The sequence below is a fragment of the Telopea speciosissima genome, chromosome 9 (assembly GCF_018873765.1).
Source record: "Telopea speciosissima isolate NSW1024214 ecotype Mountain lineage chromosome 9, Tspe_v1, whole genome shotgun sequence".
Taxonomy (NCBI): domain Eukaryota; kingdom Viridiplantae; phylum Streptophyta; class Magnoliopsida; order Proteales; family Proteaceae; genus Telopea; species Telopea speciosissima.
Window position 1 is genome coordinate 1,017,162 of NC_057924.1, and position 24,264 is coordinate 1,041,425.

Genomic DNA, 24,264 nt, shown 5'->3' on the forward strand with positions numbered 1-24,264 from the left:
TTATTTACGTATATTGATATTGATACGGATTCGCCGTTTCAGGCTGGTTTTACACTTGTACCCTTTAATTAAATTAAAAGTTATTTTTTAAAACAAATTTACCACAATTAAAACTGTTCCACCAATAAGGAATCGGGCAGCCCGACACCGATGCGGGTAGACCGATCCAATACGGTTTTTTAAAACCATGGTCTAAACTCTAAACCCGTTACAGGGGAACTGGGGCCCAGATTATGGGCATAGCAAGCATTTTAGCTGACATGTGATTGGTTTGTAACATTACAGAAGTTATTTTATCTGATTGGACCGTGATGTCACAGGAATTTGGAGGCGTGCATTGTACATTTACTTTTATGCCCTTATATATGCTTGGATAAAGAAGTCAACAAAACTGAATGACTTGCGGAGAAAGGCGGAAGATTCTAATTTCGTTGAGCTGCGATTTCGAACGAATCTGAAGAGTGAAGACTCGACCTGACCTGACCTGATACCATTCAATCCGAGAAGATGAAGATTACTGTAATGTCCGCGGACGAACAGTTCATCACATTAGACGTCGATCCAGATGAACTTGTAATCTCAGTTTTTTATTTATAAACCCTAATTAATTTTGTGCTGTTGCTACCGCACATCCATTTTTCGATTCCAGTTGCATGAATCAATTCCCAGTTGAAGTACTTTGTTTGGCCTTTTGGGGTGGGAGATCTTTATCTTCATTCATTTTGATTTTAATATTCTTTTGGTGTGATTATCTGTAACAGGTAGAGAACGTGAAAGCGCTGCTTGAAGTGGAGGTGAAACGAAACAATTCCTATTTTCCCCCGCTGTCTGTGTGTTGTGTGTATCTCCCTAAACCAAGATTTGCTTTTTATATGTGCAGATGCGTGTTCCTCTCCAACAGCAGCAGTTGCTATTCAATGGAAATGAGATAAGGAATTCTGATCGACTAAGCGCCCTTGGTATTAGAGATGGAGATTTAGTGATGATGGTCTCACGTGCTTCCTCATCCAGGTATAACTTATGCGATTCACTTGCTTTCTAACTGCATATGTATTTCGAGTTGTGGCGACCCTACTCATAGGATAACATTTAGAACAGATGGTAACTTAATGTGTGGTAAAATTTCAAAATTTGATGTCAACTAGCGTCTGCCGTAGTGTATATGGACATTTTTTCTCTATTTTAAAGGCAGAACACTCGGGTTAAAACATATTGTTCATGACTTATGTGATAATTTTCTATTTAAGTACTTTCAGGAAGGTAAAAACTGCCATCATTCCTTAATTTGCTGAATTATGGTTTTCATAATTGATTGTTGAACTTTAAATTCACATTATAGTTGATTCCTGGGGATATGATGTTGAAATTTCATTAATGCTCTTCAAATTAGTCGGGTGAAAGGAATTGAGGAAATAAGTCATATCACACAATCAAATGTGTATTTACTAATGAAGGTTAGAGCACAAAGAGAGAGGAGACTTTATTCTGTTGCTTATTTTCTGTTTCATTTGCATCTATTCTTTATCCTCCATTAAAAATTAAAGACCAACAGATGCTACCTCTACCTAAGTGTTTTCTAGTCATGGTGCACATACCCGCCTCAGTTTTTTCTAGTCGTGGCTTAGCTGACAATTTGTATACCATTATTCAAGTTTTGTGGATAGATAACTGACCCTATTGGCCACACAGTTATGGAACCCCAGATCAACCTGTCTTAAATGCAGAGAATTGTATTTTTTGGTTGCATGGTGAACATTATCATTAGATAGTCGTTCAATGGTCTGTTCTCTACAACAAAACAGCAACCAAGCCTTATCCCAACTTAATGGGGTCGGCTACATGGATCCAATAAGAGACAATATACAAAAAATAAAGTAGTAAAAAAAGGGGGGGGGGGGGAACAACATGGATACAACTACAAGGGTGTCGATAGAATAAAATTAAAGAAGTAAAAAGCGGGGGGAACATACAACATCGACACAAACTCTAGGGCGTCCACCCTGCTTAGCTGCGTACTGCTTCTTAACTGCCCAACATTCTGTTCTAGGTCTCGAAGAGGTGTGAATACAAAACAGCATCACAATCACAAAGTCCAACTAAATGGGTTCGACCACATGGATCTTTGATCTCCAATCAACTCTATTTGAGGTCATATTAGGAGTAAGGCCTAAGCTAAGTATGTCTTTCTTCGCCACTTCTCCTAAGGTTATCTTAGGCCTGCCCCTGGTTCTTTTGATTCCCTCAATCAGGATCATATCGCTCTTACGGGCTGGGGCCCTTGAAGGCCTCTATTGAACATGACCATACCACCTCAATCGGCTCTCTCTAAGTTATCATGTATCGGAGGTACTCCCAACCCAGCTCTAACATGATCATTCCTTACTTTATCCTTCCTAGTTTTCCCACTCATCCATCTCAACATCCTCATCTCTGCAAGTCCCAAGTTTATTTATATGGAACTTCTTCACAGCCCAACTTTCCGACCCGTACATCATGGCTGGTCTAATGATAGTCCTATAAAATTTTCCTTTAAGATTTAAAGGGATGCGCCGATCACACAGTATTCCGGTCGAGCCTCTCCATATCATCGATCCTATTTTAATCCTTTGGGCAACATCGTCATCTATGTCACCTTTCTTGTTAACGATTGATCCCAGATATCTAAAGTGGTCACTTTGCATGATCTCCTTCTCCTCAATATTCACCACTTCATTATCCGACTCAGAGCTGCCAAAGTTACATATCATGTATTCGATCAAATCCCAACTTGAGACATGATCATCCACTAGACAATGCAACAAATCCCCAAGACGGTGGTTGACCACCTCGGTCTGGACATGATCACCCACTAGACAATGCAACAAATTCCCAAGACGGCGGTTGACCACCTCAGTTTGGTCATCTGTTTGGGGATGAAAAACAAATGGAAATTGCAGCTTTGTTCTCAACATTTTCCAAAAAGAACTCACAAATTGAATGTATCTATTGAGCACCATGGTTCTGAGTAAACCATGTAGCCTAACATCTTCCCTAAGGAATAGCTTGGCTACATGTGAAGCATCATATGTCTTGGAACATGGTATGAAGTGTGCCATTTTAAAATAAATGGTTTTCAACAACAAAAACAGAGTCATGTCCTCTAACTTTCTAGGCAGTCCCAACATGAAATCCATACTCAAATCTGTTATATTAGGCATATACTGTAAGACAAAGCAGATATACAGAAATAGAGAAATACCTGTTATCGCACACCAGTTGCAGAGTGAAACGAACCAGAAAGGAAGAAGCACGGACAATCGAGTTGAGTCGTATCTGTAAGATACTTTCCTTAAGGATTTAGATGCCCCCTCTTCTGCAACGGGGTTGACCTTACACCTTACCCTCCAAGATAAATACAACTCCTAAACGTATAGGTTGCGAACCTAATACGAGTACCAGTGGATATCAAACGGCTATACAACCCTCTTATTACTTAAACAAAAATACGATTGTCATCAGCCATTTGGGCAATTTATGCGGGGACAATACGCTCTGTTTTCTATATAAAAACAGGCATGACATGGTGTATATATATAATCTTGGAGTACCCTTTCATGAAGGGATACATCCGTATGAATACAGGTGATATACGTGCGGGGTGTAACCCTTACATGGGAGGTGTGACCGTATGTATACCTCACGTACGAGGGAGGGTGTAACTATTCATATATATGTACGAATAGACAAGTGTGGTTCAACCGTATAGATGAACCAAATCGAGTTTTAAACAAAACATTAAAACTCCTATAAGGTTTTGTCCACACCCACACCCACACCCCGACCCCGACCTCGACCTCGGCCTCGGCCCCGGCCCGGCCCGGCCCGGCTCGGCTCGGCGCGCGCGATTCAAAAGCACCCCAAGGACCCCCCACACACTAGAGAGTAGGGTGTCTTCCTCTCCAAAAGGCTCACACCTTAAGGAAACAATCCTATATATATACCCCTCAAGTAACTCTCCCACAACCAATGTGGGACTATTCTTGAGCTCAATTCTAGCCTCTTGCACACAAGAGAGTACAACCAATTTCAAACAAAATAGAGGAGGGAAACAAAAAAAGGAGGGAATGAAACAAAACACAATTTTAAAACTTTGACACACACTTGAAAAGTGCTTTTTTGAAACAAGTGCTTTGACCCAAAGTGCATCTATAAGATAATAATACAACAATTCCCCCACAAGTTTCAAAATAGTGATACATATCGAGTGATAAGTATATTAGACATAGTAGGACACATCGTTGCGGGTGTCTTGAGGGACTTGAACCTACACTAGGTCCGATGAACTACGCCACAGTACGGTGAAGTCGGACTTCTTGAACCTTTCCTCATCGGTGTAGCCGACTAGTTCACCACCACATCCTACTAGTCGACCGTTTGTGATATCCCTTTTATAAAGATGGACATTTTTTAAGCGGCCTTGTCCCCTATCCTGGTCTCATAGATGTTTAGAGAATTCGCCTATAAAATTCTCATCGGTGGCGGCCTCACCTCCTACATCTATTTAGGTCAGTCCATAGTGTGCACCACAGTTAACACACCCCCACTTTACATGAGATCCGACTAGATTAAGAGTCTATAAGACTCATCCTCCTTCCTTTGTGGTGGTACTACTTTTCCTATCTACCTAGAATGAGCAAAAAAATGTAGTAGTACTAGACAGGTCATCCAAGTGACTTCGTTTGTACCCTTTGAACCTAATTAGAATTTACCTCTTCACATAGGTTGGGTGTCCATCACATGACCTATGTCACGAGCCTTAAGCTCATTCCCTTAGATGAATCATGAATTATTTTTGTAGGCAACGGTTTTGTGAAAACATCACTAAGTTGCTTTGATTTCACAAAATCAATAGCTATTGTTCCTTCATTAATATCTTCGTACAAAATTATGTCTTAGGCGGATGTGGCGCTTCTTTCCATTGTACATTTTATTCTTAGCTTTAGCAATTGCCGCTTGATTATCACAATGAAGTGATATCGAAGGCAATGGTTTTGGCCACAATGGAATATCCGCCATCAAAGTTCGAGCCACTCGCTTCGGTTCCGCCTTTTCCAAAGCTATAAACTCAGCTTCCATGGTGGATCTGTACCACGAGATTGCTTTACCGATTTCCACGAAATCGCTCCCCTAGTGTGAAAACATATCCACTAGTTGCTAATGTTTCCTTGGTATCCGAAATCCAATTAGCATCACAATAGCCCTCTAACACGGCTGGTCTTCCATCAGAGTGAAGGCCATAGGCTATCGTTCCTTTAAATATCGCAATAATCTTGTCATAGCATGCCAATGCTCTATACTTGGATTATGAGTGTATTGACTCAATTTCCCAACCGCTAAAGCGATATTTGGTGCAGTGCAGTTCATTAGATATGTAATCGAACCAATGATTTGTGAGTATTTCTTTTGGGAGACAGTTCCCCAAATTCTTTTGTAAAAAACAATTAATGTCCAAAGGTGTTTTAACCGATGATAAATCATTATAACCATACTTCTTTAGTATGGTTTCAATTTCTTTCGAAATATTCACTTAGTGTCCAACACTTTGGAACCTTTAGGTAAGTCAACTAATATCCATGTGTGATTGGCTAAAATGGAATCTAGTTCACTTTTGATGGCCTCTTTCCAAAACACGGCATCTAAAGATGTCACCGCTTCTTTATACGATAAAGGATCATTGTCTAAAAGATAGACAACCCAATCACCATCCGAAAAAGTAGCTTTCTTTTGCCTTTTACTCTTCCGTAATTGACTTGAATCACTAGATATAGGTTCAATATTCTTTGACACTTCTTGGCCAAAAGATGATACACTACTATCAACCTTCCTTTCTAATAGGTTAGACTTAAGAGGAAATACATTCTCAAAGAATTCGCATCCCTTGACTCAATGATATCATTTTAAATCAAACACATCATCTATGGTTTTAATAACCATAAATCGATATGCGATCTTGTGAGCTGCATATCCAACAAAACACAATCACATGTCTTTGGTCCTAGTTTCCTTTTCTTTGGTTCCGTATAGCCACTTTGGCTAGACAACCCCATACCCTTAAATGCTTTATGGTAGGTTTTCTTCCATACCATAATTCAAAGGGTAACAATCCGGTTTTCTTGTGCGGAACTCTATTTAAAATATAACATGCCGATAACATGGCATCCCCACATGTCTAGGGGTAACCCTGAGCTTATGAGCATTGAATTCATCATTTCCTTCAATGTTCGATTCTTCCTTCTGCCACCCCATTAGACTCGAGGTTGATAAGGGGCGGTGGTCTCATGAATAATACCATGGTCCTCACAAAGCGAGAAAGATTAGAGTATTCGAGCACTCTATCGGTTCTAAGCCTTTTCACTTTCCTCCCTAATTGATTTTCCACCTCGCCTTATAGGATATAAAAGCATTACTTGCTTCATCCTTGGACTTAAGAAGGTAAACCATGGTAAATCTAGAGTGGTCATCTATGAATGTAACAACATATTTTTTACCTCCTCTAGATTCAAGTGACTTATAGTCACAAAGATCACTATGCACCAAATCAAGAAGGCCACTTTGTCGTTCCATTGACCTATGTGGTCTTTTAGTGAATTTTGCCTCCACACATGTGGGGCACTTTGTCAATGGTTGCTTAATATGATTGTCTATTAAGCCTTTCTTATGCATATAAGAAATATAAGATGCATTCTGATGACCTAATCTACCATGCCATAAATCATAATAATCAATAAAGTAAGCGGAAGAAGCACTAGGCTTTTCTTTTTATTATCTCGAAACACTTAGTACAAATAAACCATCGCTAAGATACCCCTTGCCCACAAATACATCATTTTTCGGAACTACAAGCTTGTCGACTCAAAAAGTAACTTCATTCCTGCCTTGTTGAGAAGCTGCCCTGAAATAAGATTGCGTCTTATTTCGGCACATGCAGACACATTGTCCAAAACAAGTGTCTTTCTGAAGAGAGCTTCAAAGTAATTTTCCCTTTGCCGATAACCTTGGTTGGACCAGAGTTGCCCATATAGACCTTATCATCTAAAATAGAATAACTCAAAAAGAGTTTCGGTCCCCACGGATGTGCCTCGCAGCACCCGTGTCTATTATCCAGTCATTTGGTTTTTCAACCAAAAATACTTGTTATCATTGCTGCAAAGACTTCCTCTTGAAGAAGATTGACTTTTGCCTTATCGGCAAAACCTTCTTCTTGTTCCCGTAGTCTTTCTTGAAGTGACCGGCTTGCCGCACATGAAGCAATTTCCTTTCTTCCTCTTTGAGTTTGAACTTTTCAAGGCAGGATTGCCTTTCCTCTTAAGATTTGGTTTCTTCTCTGTTTCCACGGATGGGCATTGGATCGAATGTATCCAATGGGCTTTTCACCTTTGTCTTTAATGCGGTTCCGTTCCTCTATTTTGATGCGAACTACCACCGATCAAAAGACCAGTCCTTCCTCTTGTGTTTCATTGTAGTTTTGAAATCCTTCCAAGAGTCAGTAGTTTATCAATTAAAGAACTCGTGACAAACAGATCTGGTAAAATCATGTTTTCTTTAGCCAAATTCCCAACCATAACCTGGAATTTGTCTACTTGAGAAGAGATGGTTTCACCTTCATCATCCGGAAGTTCGTAAAATTTGACACCACATACTTCTTTAAGCCAAGATCTTCCAGAGTATATTTGTTGACCAAAGCATTCCAAATCATGTAGGCATGATCAAAGGAATTGTAAACATTATACAATTCATTCGATAGAGCATTCAGAATCCTGTTCTTGCATTGAAAGTCTGCTTCGATCCAAGCAAGCCTCTTCATATCAAGATCAATATCCTCACTGTCCGGAGGCTTGGGATCAGTCAATGAAAACGCCACCCCTATTTGCGTTAATGCAAATAGCATCATCTGCTTCCACCGTTTAAAATTCTGCCCGGTGAACTGTGCTATCTTATCAAACTCTGAGACTATTCTCAGTTTCTCCATACTTGGTTGTATGGTAGCAGCAGTATTTTGGGCAGCGGCAGCAGTAGGGGGAAGGTCCACAGTAGCAGTAGTATCCACAGTATTATTCCCAGCCATAGTCTTACACAGAAAATAAGCCAAATAATGTTTACATCCTTAAGATTGTTATATTAGGCATATACTGTAAGACAAAGCAGATATACAGAAATAGAGAAATACCGTTATCGCACACCGCTTGAGAGTGAAACGAACGAGAAAGGAAGAAGCACGGACAATCGAGTTGAGTCGTATCTGTAAGATACTTTCCTTAAGGATTTAGATGCCCCCTCTTCTGCAACGGGGTTGACCTTGCACCTTACCCTCCAAGATAAATACAACTCCTAAACGTATTGATGCAGAAGCCGAAACCATGATTAATTTGGCTGTTCTTTGATTTTTCGTTGGAGCCTTTTTATTTGTTTGTTCTTTTAGCCTAGGGTTAAAACAGTCTTTTTCATGGTTTATCTTCTTAGTTCCCCTCCATGATTTTAGAGGGATTAGTATTTTATTTTATTTGTTTTAGTTGTTTACACTTATACTCCTATTTAGAGTATAAGTCTATTCTATGTTTTATAATTAGGATTCAGATTAGGAATCCCAACTCCTAATCTGATTAGGATTGCTTTAGATTGATTATTTGTAAGGCCTTTAGGCCCCCTTTATTATTATAAATAGTAGAATCGTGGGAGGCTCCCCACCTATTATGTTTGAAATTTTGTTTCTTCTTGTTGCTGCCGCCATGACTGCTGCTGCTTCCCTGTCTTGTGTGTCATATCAAGACCCCTTGTGAGTAATATCAAGGGCTAGGGCTGGAGTAATCCGCGACTCCTTGCATCTTGCAGATCGGGAGGTTCGTCTTTTTCTTCCTTCAAGTTCTTCAAGGTTGCTGCTGCTGAAATTCTGCAATTCCAGTAAGAGTTACAAGTTCCTGCAACTTTATCATCTCTTCTTCTTACTTCCATCTAACCTAATCGACTTCCCCAAACCCTAGCTTCATCTACATTCATCACAGCCCTATTCCCTCATCAGATTACACTCAAAACCTAACCACAGGTCCATCACAGTAACCCTCCCACTCGATCTCAGTTGCAGCCTCACCTATCCACTACAAACCCTAAATCCCTCCCTCAACATAAAAACCCAGAAACCCTAAGATCTGCCTAGACCTAACCAGCCATCAAAACCCCACCAAAGTCCAGCCGAACCACCCCTCCCTGCTAGGAAAACTCGACCTAAAGCCCAGCCCCTAAATCTGCTCCTAAACCCTAGTTTCAGCTTAGATCCTAAATCTGAAAACCCAAAACCCTAACCCTAATATTTCTGAATTTCTATTTCTTATTCAAACCTCATTAAAACCTATTCTAATAGACTCCTAAAATTCTGCAGACCATTACCCAATAAAACCCTAACTAAATCTCCCATTCCTAACCCTAATTTTGCCCTAGTTACCCTAAACTGCCCATTCGGCCAACCCTAAAACAGAACCTGGTCCTAAGTGAGATTTATTTCACCTAGGCTACATCAAATTGGTATCGAGCCATGGCTGAACATGGCAGCCCTGCTATGGATCCCACACGACCACCCCAACTCGATTCCCTTGCTTCAATCATGGCTATGCTGCGAAGATCTCAACAGACCAGCAAGTTCTTGGTGATCGAATGACAACAATAGAACAAAGGCAAGCTGTGCCTCTTGTAAGCAACCCTCTATATGTAGAGGAAGACAGATTCCAAGTTCATTCTCAAGTACATGGAACTCGGGAAGGGATGAATATCATAGAAGTCATCCCACGTCACGGGGACCACAAGAGATCAGTCTAGACATGACCGAGACTACAGGGATCGACGTAGGTATGACGAGATGACTACAGAGAAGACAGGGACAGAACCATCAAGCACCTCAAGACCTAACTTTGAGGAATATTTGAGGTCCTACTTCACTGGAGATGAAGCTACTAACCGCGGCTCAATACACATGAAGGTCAAGCTAGAATTGAAAGAGTATGATGGGCATGGTGATCCACAAAAATTCTATGACCGGCTTGCTGCCCTAGATGACTACTTTGTGGTATGATTTGCTGAAGACCGAAAGATGAGACGCACGCACTAAACTAATTGGTTTCGCTCGAGAATGGTGGCGCAAGGCGGAGCGGGACATGGAACGTGAAGGTAAAGCACCTACCAACCGGGAGGATATGAAGTATGATTTGAAAGAGAAGTACTTACCAAGACACTACACCGCTCGGATGTAAGATCAATTCAACTCCCTTCGTCAAGGGAACATGATCGTATCCGAGTACATGCAAAAGTTTGACTCTCTCTCATCTCGCACCGACACAATAGAAAGTGCTACTCGGATGTTGTCCTGATTCCGGTTGGGATTGAGATCGACATCCTCGGGGCTATTGGCGTTGTGGATGTTCCGGACGTCAAGGATTGTTTTGAGAAGGCATTGAAGGTGAAGAATTATTGGTTGGGAATAGAGGATTTGATTCTTCCACCGAGGGTACTTGCCAAAACTTTTTCAGCATTCAAGTCTACTACCACTAGTCACAATCGAACCGGAAATTCTACCGCTGGTCCTACTCGATCAAGCTACTCCACTGGTAGTTCTTCCCGTCCTCCACGTGCTGATTATAAAGGTAAAGCTCCCATGGACAGCAATGAACCCCACAAGTGTTTCCATTGCAATGAACTTGGGCACTATGCCAAAGATTGCCCACAAAAGCATAGACACGTTAATGTGGCTGCCAAGGCAGAGGAAACCTCTCAAGAGCACGATGAGCATGGCATATATGCACTACCCCCGATAGTGATGAAGACTTAGACCGTCACCTTGAAGATCTAGATGGTGGTGCTCAAGGTGTCCATTCAATTGCTCCAGTTCTCATGGATGATGTGGTTGATTGTGACAAGGTAATTGGGAACATTTCACGGGAGACAGTATCAAGCAAGTTGCTGTTCTTGAAGAGGTGGGGCTGAATGAGAAGGTTATAAATATTGAAGACCTTTTGGAGGTTGAACACATTGATTTTGTGATGCCCCCTTGGTTCTTCGAAGAGAAGGCCCCACGACTTGAAGACCATATTCCCAATCGTTATAACTTCAAAGACTGCCGGGGAAGTGTTGAAGCTGCTGCCCACTTGTTACTTCCTCCTCCTCATCACAAGGTTCGTGGACGAGTTTCTTCACACAAGCATGGTACGTGGACTCCCATTCATGAAGTCAACAAGCTCACCCCAAGTTGCCGAGCGTTGCATGGATTTCACCCATTCATCGGAGATGAATGTTTCTAAGTCGGGAGAGTTGATGCGTGAAGCGAAACCATGATTAATTTGGCTGTTCTTTGATTTTTCGTTGGAGCCTTTTTATTTGTTTGTTCTTTTAGCCTAGGGTTAAAACAGTCTTTTCATGGTTTATCTTCTTAGTTCCCCTCCATGATTTTAGAGGGATTAGTATTTTATTTTATTTGTTTTAGTTGTTTACACTTATACTCCTATTTAGAGTATAAGTCTATTCTATGTTTTATAATTAGGATTCAGATTAGGAATCCCAACTCCTAATCTGATTAGGATTGCTTTAGATTGATTATTTGTAAGGCCTTTAGGCCCCCTTTATTATTATAAATAGTAGAATCGTGGGAGGCTCCCCACCTATTATGTTTGAAATTTTGTTTCTTTCTTGCTTTGCCGCCATGATCGCCGCTGCTTCCCTGTCTTGTGTGTCATATCAAGACCCCTTGTGAGTAATATCAAGGGCTAGGGCTGGAGTAATCCGGCGACTCCTTGCATCTTGCAGATCGGGAGGTTCGTCTTCTTCTTCCTTCAAGTTCTTCAAGGTTGTTGCTGCTGAAATTCTGCAATTCCAGTAAGAGTTACAAGTTCCTGCAACTTTATCATCTCTTCTTCTTACTTCCATCTAACCTAATCGACTTCCCCAAACCCTAGCTTCATCTACATTCATCACAGCCCTATTCCCTCATCAGATTACACTCAAAACCTAACCACAGGTCCATCACAGTAACCCTCCCACTCGATCTCAGTTGCAGCCTCACCTATCCACTACAAACCCTAAATCCCTCCCTCAACATAAAAACCCAGAAACCCTAAGATCTGCCTAGACCTAACCAGCCATCAAAACCCCACCAAAGTCCAGCCGAACCACCCTCCCGCTAGGAAAACTCGACCTAAAGCCCAGCCCCTAAATCTGCTCCTAAACCCTAGTTTCAGCTTAGATCCTAAATCTGAAAACCCAAAACCCTAACCCTAATATTTCTGAATTTCTATTTCTTATTCAAACCTCATTAAAACCTATTCTAATAGACTCCTAAAATTCTGCAGACCATTACCCAATAAAACCCTAACTCAATCTCCCATTCCTAACCCTAATTTTGCCCTAGTTACCCTAAACTGCCCATTCGGCCAACCCTAAAACAGAACCTGGTCCTAAGTGAGATTTATTTCACCTAGGCTACATCACGTATAGGTTGCAGAACCTAATACGAGTACCAGGGATATCAAACGGCTATACAACCCTCTTATTACTTAAACAAAAATACGATGCTCCTGTCTGTTTGAACGGATCTGTTGCGGGGACAATACGTCTCTGTTTTCTATATAAAAACAAGCATGACATGGTGTATATATATAATCGAGTACCCTTTCATGAAGGGATACATCCGTATGAATACAGGTGATATACGATACAGGTGTAACCCTTACATGGGAGGTGTGACCGTATGTATACCTCCACGTACAGGAGGGGGTGTAACTATTCATATATATGTACGAATAAGACAAGTGTGGTTCAACCGTATAGATGAACCAAATCGAGTTTTAAACAAAACATTAAAACTCCTATAAGGTATTGTCCACACCCACACCCACACCCACACCCCGACCCCGACCCCGACCTCGGCCCCGGCCCGGCTCGGCTCGGCTCGGCGCGCGCGCGATTCAAAAGCACCCCAAGGACCCCCCACACACTAGAGAGTAGGGTGTCTTCCTCTCCAAAAGGCTCACACCTTAAGGAAACAATCCTATATATATACCCCTCAAGTAACTCTCCCACAACCAATGTGGGACTATTCTTGAGCTCAATTCTAGCCTCTTGCACACAAGAGAGTACAACCAATTTCAAACAAAATAGAGGAGGGAAACAAAAAAAGGAGGGAATGAAACAAAACACAATTTTGAAACTTTGACACACACTTGAAAAAGTGCTTTTTTGAAACAAGTGCTTTGACCCAAAGTGCATCTATAAGATAATAATACAACAAAATCTTGCCACAGTGCATGTGGTACGGGCACTGGTTTATACAAACCAGTATTTTGCCTCTTCTGTTTATCCATCTGGCAAGTGTGACAATATTTGATTATCTTTTCCACATTTCGTTTCAGATTATGGCAAAAGAACCCGTCGTCTACCATGAGAATCGTCTTGTCTCTACCGAAGTGTGCTGATGCACCTCTGACATGCAAAACCCATGCGACAAACTCCCTGATAGATGTACTCGGAAGGCCTAACTCTCTGATAGATGTACTAGGAAGGTCGCAACCATGAAAGAATTCAATCGATCAGTCTACCCGGCTTCAAGGAGATGGGTCGGTTGTGGATAGAGAGGTCGGGATTACCGGATGGATATGGAGAAGTTGTAGCCTCATTTTTTAGATATAATAATCAATACTCTATTTCGGCCTAACTCTCTGATAGATGTACTCGGAAGGCCTAACTCCAATTCTTTCCAATCAGCTCTTTTCGAAATCATATATGATACAAGTATTAAGATATGCATGTCTTTCCTCACCACTTCTGCTATGGTTAATTTAGACCTTTCCCTAGCTCTTTTAGTTCCTTCAATCTGAATCAATTCACTCCTCTGTACTTGAGCATCCCAAGACCTCCGTTGCATGTGGCCATAACACCTCAAACGACTTTCTAGTAGCTTATCTTATATCGGAGCTACTCCCAATTCAGCTCTAATATGGTCATTTTTTTACCTTATCCTTCTTAGTTTTGCCACACATCCATCTCAACATCCTCATCTTTGCTACATTTAGTTTATCTATTTGACGCTTCTTAAGTGCCCAACATTCTGCACCATTCATCATAGCTGGTCTTATGACAGTCCCATAACATTTTTCTTTAAGCTTTAAAGGAATACGCCGTTCATACAATACAAATAAAATAAAATATGCATCCACAGTCCACACAAGTTAAAAAGGGACATCTAGACATCATGAAGTGATGTGTGGCTGTGTGTGTCTGCATGTCCTCTGATGTCATCCTAAATCCCCGCGTGATGTCCTCATCACTTATTAATTCATTTATTATCAAGTTGAATGATGGTTTAACAGATAACTATGATTCATATACGTCTCATCAAGTAAACCACAATAAAATAGCATATGCAAACATTTTATTGGGTGGATGGGCTCGTGTTGTCAAAATGACAGCCTTGGTGCATGCGTAGTTGCCTCGGTATTTATGATGCGGTATTGCATCATTGTTTACTGTTTAGGTGCCTATTTGTGACTGGTATCCCTTTTCAATATAATGATGCATACTTGATGTCCATTTAAAGGTTCAGATATGATTCTCCATGTGTACTCAATCCAACAGGCCACAGCTGAACCCACGCTCCCAAGAAAAAAATCCTCTAGTTCTCTTGCATGGGCTTGAACTTGAAGTGGGTCTACTAAAATCTAATCCTGTGCCAGCTTGCTGACTATTATTTTCTTGAAATTATGTCAGTGCATCTACCAATGATTTGAGCTTTAACCCAGATGGATCTGCTGTCAATCCTGGAGCCTTCCAGCAGCATGTTCGGCGTGATTCTAATATGATGACTCAATTGCTTCAGGTAAATTGGGTCGCTCAGCCTTGTGAACGTCTTCTGATCTGGAAACTCCCCCCCCCCCCCCGCCGCGTTTTTTATCATTATTTCCATTCTTTTGAATCCCTCATTGTGTGAAGTGAGTCAAGATTCCAATGCTGCTTTCATGCAAACATTCTTATAAATCACTCGTGTCTTTTATCTTGTTCTCTGTCTTATATTTTTTAATTTTTATAGGTTGATGTTGTCAACTGTTTAAGGGCTTCCCAAAATTTAGTAAAACAATGGTAGCATTAAAATGAGAATGAAATCTACCAATGACTAAGATTTATAAATAGTATTCTAAACTTGCAATTTATGCGGAATCATTATCATTAGCTAGTTGATCAGCAGTAATTCTTGAGCATGTTGCAAGAAGCCTTGTAGGGCCACATTGTAGCTTGTATGAGTTTAATGCTATCGATATGCATCCAATGTGTAAGTTAGTTTCTCCAGTATTGATTTTGATACAATCTTGTATCCCTGAGATATCAAGTCCATTTTCTGAATTCTGCTATTAATAAGAGAAGGGCTAGCAGTTTTAGATACATGTGCTTGAAAGTATGTATCCATAAGATTCATGCCAAACTTGTCTTGTTCGTCAAATGGAGAGACAAGAAAGCTATGAAGGGCTTTAGAAGTATGGTGATCGCTTCTAAAGTTGTTTTCAAATGACAATGAGTTATGTTTAGTGCCTCTCTAGAATTTACAGATCTCTCTCTGGGCATTAGTGAACCTTGTTGAGGTGTGGCCTAATGTGCAACCATTATGGAGATCGAGGGGAACACACATTCCTTGTATGCTGTTATAGCTTTTATATAAAAGGTCCTTCCCATTCATCTTATGGTAATTAGGAGAGCCTTTGGGAACAAGGATTTAGCACTTAGACTTCGGACTCATATTGCCCATGGCCAATCCTTAGTAACCTGGTCGATACTTGCTGGATCAGCTGAGTTTAGGAGCAGCATGGGGGTACCCAGGACTTATAAAACCAAGTTCTGGGTATTGCTGAGTCAGCTTGGCATTGGACTGTAGTGATCCGTTGTTGACTCAGCTGATCTAAAACCATGATTGGGAATCCATTTAGAGGCAGAGGGAAAAGTTGAGGTCTCAATTAATAAGGGAGTTTCCTTAATTTTCTTTGTTACTTGGACTTATATGTCATTTTTGTCAACAAAATGTGGTATTTGTAATATAAAACTTTATCTTTGGGGAGAATATTTAATTACTAATTATAGTTTGATTTTGTAAGGTATTAAGAGCCCAATGTCTTAGTTAAGTTCTTTCTTTCTATTAGATTATTTCGGGATGGACATGTAATTATCTTGAGCCTTATATTTTCAAAGATGAGTGAAGCTGCTCAAGAATTTTCTTTGGAAGGTTACCCATCAAGGTCAATCTTCAAGATTCTAATCGGAGGAACAATCCTTAAAGATTTTTGGCCATTTAGTTGTCTTGTCTTGAGACTAATATGGATATTTTTTTTTTTGGGGGGGGGGGGGGGAGCTGCTACAAATTTCTCTTTGAAAATACCGTGATTGGGTATTGTTGATGTATAATGCATAATTTTACATGTTCAACTTTTACCAGTTGTATGTGAACTGAGTTGATAACTGTGCTCCATGCTTTGTTCTTTAAATTTTTCTTCTTATTTTAAATTAGTAACGACAAAAACTTATGGAAAGAAAGAGGTTTACTTTCTTGTAAGTCACACCCCTCTTGGCTGGATTCTATTTGAGATCAGAATAGCATGTGAGGTAACCAGGCAGGGCACTGGAGGTGGTTGTGACATCCACGGGCGAATTGCTCGAGGATGCAAGTGATGATTGTGGTAGATGTGGTGAAGAGGGTTAGAGCAATGGTCTTAGAAATGCAGAAGTTTTATTTCTTGATCCTTTATGTGTTGTCTCTGATTTGGTTGTTTTCAGGAAGAAGAAAGGGAGATAATTTATAGTGTCCTTATCTCTAAAGTTAAGACACAGACTTAATTAGATAATGTGTGGGGATATTTTTATGTCCAGAATTTAGGGGATGGCGCAAACTTCCTTCTTAACAGGAGGCGTGGTAATTAGTCTCTTTACCCAGAGTTGCTGCAATTTGATGCCATAAGATCTTCTTTTGCCTGAGCACAGTCTACAATATCCCCTATCTCAACCGCTTCACCGCTGTAAAGGTCATAGTCAATTAGCATATATTTTTCTTCTAGTCATCGGCAACACCACCTTTATTATTAACTTTATTGCTGCTGTTACCTTATTTCAATTGAAGGTAATAATGAGTTTCTTGCTGTTCAAAAGTAAAGGAATGGCTATTTTTCATCCTAGATGTTTGCATGAATTAAGTTAATTGTATTCTAATGCTTATACTTGCTTTATGTTGGAATTATGACTTTTCATTTTTCTATTTCCTTTTTCTTTTCAATTTTTTGTTGTCATGAATTTTCTTTTTGTTATGACTGATGAGTTTCTTGGCATCATTGATGGTTTTTGAACCTGCAGACAGATCCTGAATTTGCGCAATTAGTACTTGGAAATGATCTCAATAGGCTTCAGGACCTGTTGCGTGAGCGTCATCATCAAAGGTCTGAATTAAGGCGTAGGCAAGAAGAGGAGCTTGTGAGAATCATCTCTCTCTCTCTACTGATTGATAATTTCTTTCTTAATGAGTTCATTATGTGTGTTATCATGTTTTTGTCTCTTGAAATTGTAGCTCAGATTATATATAAAAAAATATTTAGCAAAGTCTGAAGTTCTGTTGATCAGTTTTGTTACCTTAGTCTTGTCATTTTAATATAATACATTTGTTAGACAAAATAACTGATTCTACATATTGGGTTTGTGTTCTTTAGGCACTTCTGTATGCAGATCCCTTTGATGTGGAATCACAGAAGAAAATTGAAGCTGCCATCCGCCAGGTCAGTTCCTTCTTCTTGTGGTTTTGTTTTGTTATGGGATAAATATTTTGAGAGGTTTTGAATAGGCAAGGACTGGGAACTGAGAAATTGTGAAGATAATTCTGATACAGATATCACTAATTCAGTTTTCCTGTGATGTTTCTCTTCATCCCAAACTCGGTATAAAACCTTCCAGATTTCTTTATTAGCCCTTCTTAAAATCCATAAGTATGGACCTTTAAAATACAGCGGGACCTCTGGTAATTGATGTATGCTTACCAATAGTATAATTAAAACACCGACAGTATGTGATAAAAGAGAGCAACCCTTAAAAGGGGAAAAGCAAAACCTCAGATCCTAAATTTGATATTTGTTAGTTGTTAAGGCCCATCTAAAGTGTTGGCTCCAGGCATGGTTGATTGGAGGGAACTTGGAAACTTTGTTCAATCACTGGGATGGCCTAAATGTTGATGTTTTGGATTGATGACTAGGGATGCAGTAGGTCTGGACTTGTCAGTACTTGTGCCTCATAGTCAGAGTACCAGTGGGTACGGAGAATCCTGTTATGGTCCTGGAAAATGGAAACCAGCTGTTGATATTTTAAGTAATCATTAAATAAACTTTATCCAGCAAGCAATAATAATCATTTGATATTGAAGTTTGATTTCTTACACTTCTCTTCTTTCAGCCCTTATAGCTTCAGGGGATTATTGAAAGTTCGTCTATCAACTTATGCTTTTGGTCTTTATATATATATATATTTGAGTCTCATTTACTGGATTGCAGAAAGGAATTGATGAGAACTGGGCAGCAGCACTGGAACACAACCCTGAAGCTTTTGCAAGAGTGGTATGTCTTATATGTTATCATACACATGTACTGTGATTTTTCTTTTCTCTCTCTCTCTCTCTCTATATATATATATATATATAATCTACGCTTGACTTCATATTTTCTCATGTGATTTTTCAGGTAATGTTGTATGTAGACATGGAAGTCAATGGCGTGCCTTTGAAGGTAGTAAGAAGTTATGATAACCAATGCTTGTCAGCAATGTTGATCTCATTGTTCTTTTCTGGTTACCTCCAAATATTGTTTAGATGATGAAGGAGTGCTAAAGGCTTACAGTCTTTTGTGTTTCTATTTGGTTGTGTAATTCCATTTATGAGATTATTTCAGCATTTCCTTTGTGTGGTGTCTTTCTGTTTTGACAAGTGTTCCTTGTCCACTTTGGAACATCCGAATGTATGATATATATTTTGATTTGGTTGATTCAATTGAATTTTTGTCATGCAAACTTCAAAAGGTCAACTTTAAAATTTGGACTCTACCAAATTTGTCATGACTTGATGACATAACCTTGTCTTAATAATTTTGGACATTTTTTTCTCATTCATGGGTTTTTCTCTAATCTCCTTGCTACTAAGAGAAGAATCTAAAACATTACAAAGGTTAATGGACTTGTCCTTGTCACCAACTCATGCTCTCTTGCCGGCGCACGTGGACAAGACGATGTTTGGTCCATGTGACAGAGAATCCCACAACCATCTCATAGGTCAAATTTCAAACTGAAAAATAAAAGGAATTGTTTAACATTGAGTTTAAAGTTTTATAAATTTATAGGAGTTTCATTTCATGGTGCTGGAAGCCAGTGGCATTTCTGTAATGTTCTGTCTCTTTGGATTCACTTTTATGGCCCTCCTCTTGTTTATAGTTGAAACATGATTAATGAGATGGATGTTGAGTTCTCTATCACATGGACCCTAAGTGTTGCCACATGGCAAGTTGGTGGTGAAGATGAAGGTCATGACCCTTTGCATTGTTTAACAACACATAACAAGAACGATTTGTAATTATAGTTCTGCTTCCTCTTATTCCAGGCATTTGTTGATAGTGGAGCGCAGTCAACAATAATATCCAAATCTTGTGCTGAGCGCTGTGGGTATGTTCTTTCGTGTTTGAACTTTCAACTTTCTACTCAAGGTTCTCTTGCTCTGGGCTGCTGTGCATCTTGCACTACAATATATATGCATTTCCAAATAAAGTTTGATTAATTGGAGGCATATGATCTGTTACTGTGATAATCATCTCATTAATATTGCTTATATCATGATTCTTGAACTGGGAACCTCAAAAAAAAAAAAAAAAAAAAACCTGGGTCCAAGAACTGCAAGTTCTGAAAGATGTCTTCTTGGGACATCAAAAAAGCCTTAAAATTTTGGTCCTTAATAGTAGATGACATAGTTGCCAAGGTGACGCCTAGGCAGCGAGGGGTCAACGGTTGCCATGTTGGTCATGGTGCCTAGACCAGAAAAAGGGGAAAGGGGCTGGGAAGGATAGAAGAAGTAGGAAAAAACAGCAGCCATTGCCACCATTGGTGTCTGCAGTAGCAGCAGCAGAATACAAAGAAGATTAAGAAGCAGAAGACTGCTGCAGCCGCTGATGCTGCTGCAACAGATGCAGCAGCAGCAACTGCCACTGCCACTGCGAGAAGAAAGTGGAAGAAGAAGAGAAGGAAGAAGCAGAGGAAGAGGGGGGGAATAGTACCTACCATAGTTGTCATGGCGTCGCCATGGCGTCCTGGCGCTGGAGAAGGTTGCATGGCGACCTACGCCATGGCGTCCCTCTTTGATTTCTTCTTCCTGTCTCTCTTTCCCTCTTCGATTTCTTCTTCTTGTCTTCGATTTCTTCTTCCTTCTTCGATTTCTTCTTTCCGTCTTCGATTTCTTCTTTCCCTCTTCGATTTCTTCTTCCTGTCTTCTTTCCCTCTTCGATTTCTTTCGATTTCTTCTTTCTCTCTTCGATTTCTTCTTCGATTTCTGAATTTTCTTCTTAAAACTTGAGAAACAATAGAGAAAAAATAAAACATGGCTTGAGTATACATCTATTAAAACATTAAAAATAGAGAAAATAAAAAATAAAACATGGTCGACATGCTCGCCATGTCGATATATTGACGTGACACCCCTCCACCGACTTGGATCGCCGTGACGCCGTGACAACTATGGTACCTACCTGTTCTAGCTTCCTGTCTGGCATCTGATCCATCTTCCGGCATTTGCTTCCATTATCCGAGGCCTCGAGTAGAGGAAGAAGACACTGCATCTTCTTCTAGGAGTGAATATTATTTCCGTATAATAAGTTAAAAGGAAATAATTTTTTGAATTATACATCATCTGCTTATATTTATAAGTAAAGGAAATGAATTCTTTATTTAAATAAGCCTCTTTAAAATTATAGGTTTTAGAAGAAAAAATTAAGTATTTTACACCAAAAAACCATGTTTTGATCAACTAGTAGCACCCACTCAGGCACCAAGTGATGCAGGATCGATCAGATCCGACGGATCTGATTGGCCTGCAAGTAATGGGCTCAATTATGGGATGGAAGAGACCCCGATCTGATGGCTAGATTTAGGTCATATCTGATCTTAATGGTCAGATCTTAAGCAAATAACTATCAGATCTGATTTGATTTTCCAGATAAAAAATCAGTGATAAAATAATCTAATCTTTGAATTTGATGAGATGGAATAGAGTCGATGGTAGCGGAGTAGGGGTATCAATTTGAAATTTGGAAAAGATAAAATAGGAAAGAAGTAGGTTGTGGTGGGAGGGAGAGAGGAAAAGAGATCAGCTTTCCTGAAAAAGTGGATCTGAAATTTAAAGCAAACTAAACACAAGAGAGATAAGACAGCCACGCAAGAGAGAGAAATTAGGGAAGTAAATAAAAAGAGAAATATGAGAGGAGAAATTAAAAAATAAGAAAGAAGTAATGAGAGAGTAACTGAGGGATGAGAGAGAGAACCAGTTCATCCGAGAAGGGAAAACAAATGGGAGAAATAGGAAAGAGAAGAGAGGGAAAAGAAGGGAGAGGGCTAGCATGGGGAGGAGAGATAATACTCTCCAAACACCCAAGCCAAATCAATTCATTCCATTAAAAACTATAAATTTTGTGTGTGTGTGTGGGGGGGGGGGTTGTTTATATATTGAAACACAAAAGATTCTTAACACTCTCTTACACTAAATAAACAATCAAAATTAATGAACTCTTACTAACCCAAAATAACTAACATTAGGACTCTTGTATAGTTAAGATAAACTTGGACTCTAGACATGGATCTATTAATAAAATAATAATTTTCATGCACTCCTTTAACCCCCATTTTTGGGTTTTATAATGCAGTCCATTACAATTATAAAATCCAAAAACTGAGGCTCAATCCAAACCTATTCTAAAACCTGGCCCAGATTTAAACTAGGCTTGCATTACCAAGGCACCTAGTGTTAATGTGTCTAGGTTCAATGTATCTCGTGTGTGCTAGGGTGGAGCCGAGTCATCTCCACCTAGCATACCTTATTTGTTTTTCCTTTCTCTTTTATAAATAAAGTGGCCTCTGTCATCTATAGACAAGCCAAATCATTCTGATATTCAATTTGGTATTAGAGCCCAAATCCCTAGAAAAAGATTTTTTTTTTTTTTTTTTTTTGCTTTTGTTTAATCCGCTGCCAGTAGGGTTACCACCACAAGTTCTCTAGGCTCCGACCTCCCTAGTCAAAGATGGTTGATTGAACATGCGCCAACGCATGTCGCACCACGTGTGACTCTAACATCACCGCTGACCATCACTAACCGATGCATGTTGCACCACCACCATCACCGCCACTCGTCGTCCATTGCCACCAATCACCGCCAGGCCTCTTAGGCCTTCACGATGGACTCGCTGACCCATTCCGTCCCCTGTCCTGGCTCCTAGGCCCTCTCACTTGGCTCATCTGCAAGGCCCCATGCCTCTCTCTTTGCCGCCACGAGCTCTCCAGATCCTGCCGCTTACCCGCGAGGCCCCTAGGCTCTTGATGCTCCAACCATGAACCTGCCAGGCCCATAGTTGTCATGGCGTCATATCGGTGGAGATGGGTGCATATCGACCAACGATATGGGTGAGTCAAGAATGCCGACCGATAAGGCCTCCATGGTGTCGCCATGGATGCCATACCATGACATATGGCCATATCGGACGATATTCATGTTTCAGATTATAAAACTTAAGTTTTTAACAATATATTTTTTTGTAACCATTTAAGAGTTAATGCTTTTTCCTTAATGTGTATTGGAGGTGTAACTTTTCAAGTTACACCTGCAATACACATTAACATAAAAAAGCACTAAATATTAATATACTATACCCTAACTCACTAAATTGGGAAAAATAGAAATCGAAAACAGAGTCTTCTTCGGCTCAACACTTCGACGGCGACGGCGACGGCGACGCAGTTCTTCAAACCCCTCTTCAGCGACTCTCGGCTACGACAACCTCTTCAAGCAGGTAAGTAAATTGCCTTTTTGTTTATTATTTTTTTTATTTGGTTCTTCTTCTTCTCCTCCCAATCCTCCGACGACTATTCTCAGTCCCGCTGACTGTTTTTTTTTCTTTCTTGTACAAGTATGTCACACTTGACTGTTGTCACACCACTCACCACCACCACTCTCATTCACTCATGCATACACATGCAGCGAGAGAGACAGTCAATAGAGAGGGGTTTTTTTTTTCTTCTTGCCTTGTAGGCTTGCACACAGTCACTGGTAGTTTTTTTTTTTTTTTTCTTCTTCTTGTTGCCTTGCAGGCTTGCACACTGTCACAGAGAGGGTTTTTTTTTTCTTTCTTGAGAGGCCAAGGCCACTCTCATAGTCGAGACCACACACACACGCAGAGAGAGACAGATAGGGAGAGAGTCGTGAGATAGAGAGAGACAGTCGACAGAGAGGGGTTTAATTTTTCTTTTTTCTTCTTCTTGCCTTGTAGGCTTGCACACAGTCACTGGTAGGTATATATATATATATATATATTTTCTTTCTTCTTGTTGCCTTGCAGGCTTGCACATAGTCACAGAGAGAGGGTTTTTTTTTTCTTTCTTTCTTCTTCCCTTGCACAAAGCCACACACACAGAGACAGAGGGAGAGACAGAGAAGGGGGGAGGGATTTATTACAGCCAGTAGTCCACCACCACTAACTCACAGACACAGACGGAGAGAACAAATTTTTTTGTTTGGTAAAGCAACACTAATGGATATTACACTTTCATGAATTAAACCAGAGTAGTACACTTTCATGTTGATTTTTGAGGTTATAGGGTATATATTATAGCATACTAAATGACATTAAAAATAGGGAAAATAAAACATGGTCGCCATGATCGCCATGTCAACGCTATGGCAGGTGACTTGTCGACATATCAATTAGACACCCCTCCACCGACTTGGATTGCCGTGACGATGCGACAACTATGGCCTGGCCTTGTCGCCTCTTTATGTGTTCGCTGGCCCCCCGTGCCTTTTCTGTCTGGCCTCCTGCGGCCCTTCCCGCATGTCTACCAGGCCTCCTGATGCCCCTGCTGCTTGTCCACCAGGCCTCTTGAGGCCCTTGCTGCTGTCTGTTAGGCCTCTAAGCCCTTGCTGCCTTGTCTGCCTGACC

General features: G+C 40.3%; 1 protein-coding gene across 1 annotated transcript in view; it reads left to right on the plus strand.

Moving 5' to 3' along the window:
• The first annotated feature begins 430 nt into the window (after nucleotides 1–430).
• Nucleotides 431–24,264, plus strand: part of LOC122639552 (protein DNA-DAMAGE INDUCIBLE 1) — a 34,476-nt gene continuing 10,642 nt past the window's right edge. The window contains exons 1-9 of the mRNA XM_043832422.1: nucleotides 431–573; nucleotides 762–794; nucleotides 881–1,011; nucleotides 14,779–14,887; nucleotides 17,398–17,514; nucleotides 17,748–17,813; nucleotides 18,579–18,641; nucleotides 18,765–18,809; nucleotides 19,673–19,734. Of these exons, the coding sequence (XP_043688357.1) occupies nucleotides 508–573; nucleotides 762–794; nucleotides 881–1,011; nucleotides 14,779–14,887; nucleotides 17,398–17,514; nucleotides 17,748–17,813; nucleotides 18,579–18,641; nucleotides 18,765–18,809; nucleotides 19,673–19,734 (692 nt within the window). The 5' untranslated portion in view covers nucleotides 431–507. The remainder of the gene's footprint in view (nucleotides 574–761; nucleotides 795–880; nucleotides 1,012–14,778; nucleotides 14,888–17,397; nucleotides 17,515–17,747; nucleotides 17,814–18,578; nucleotides 18,642–18,764; nucleotides 18,810–19,672; nucleotides 19,735–24,264) is intronic.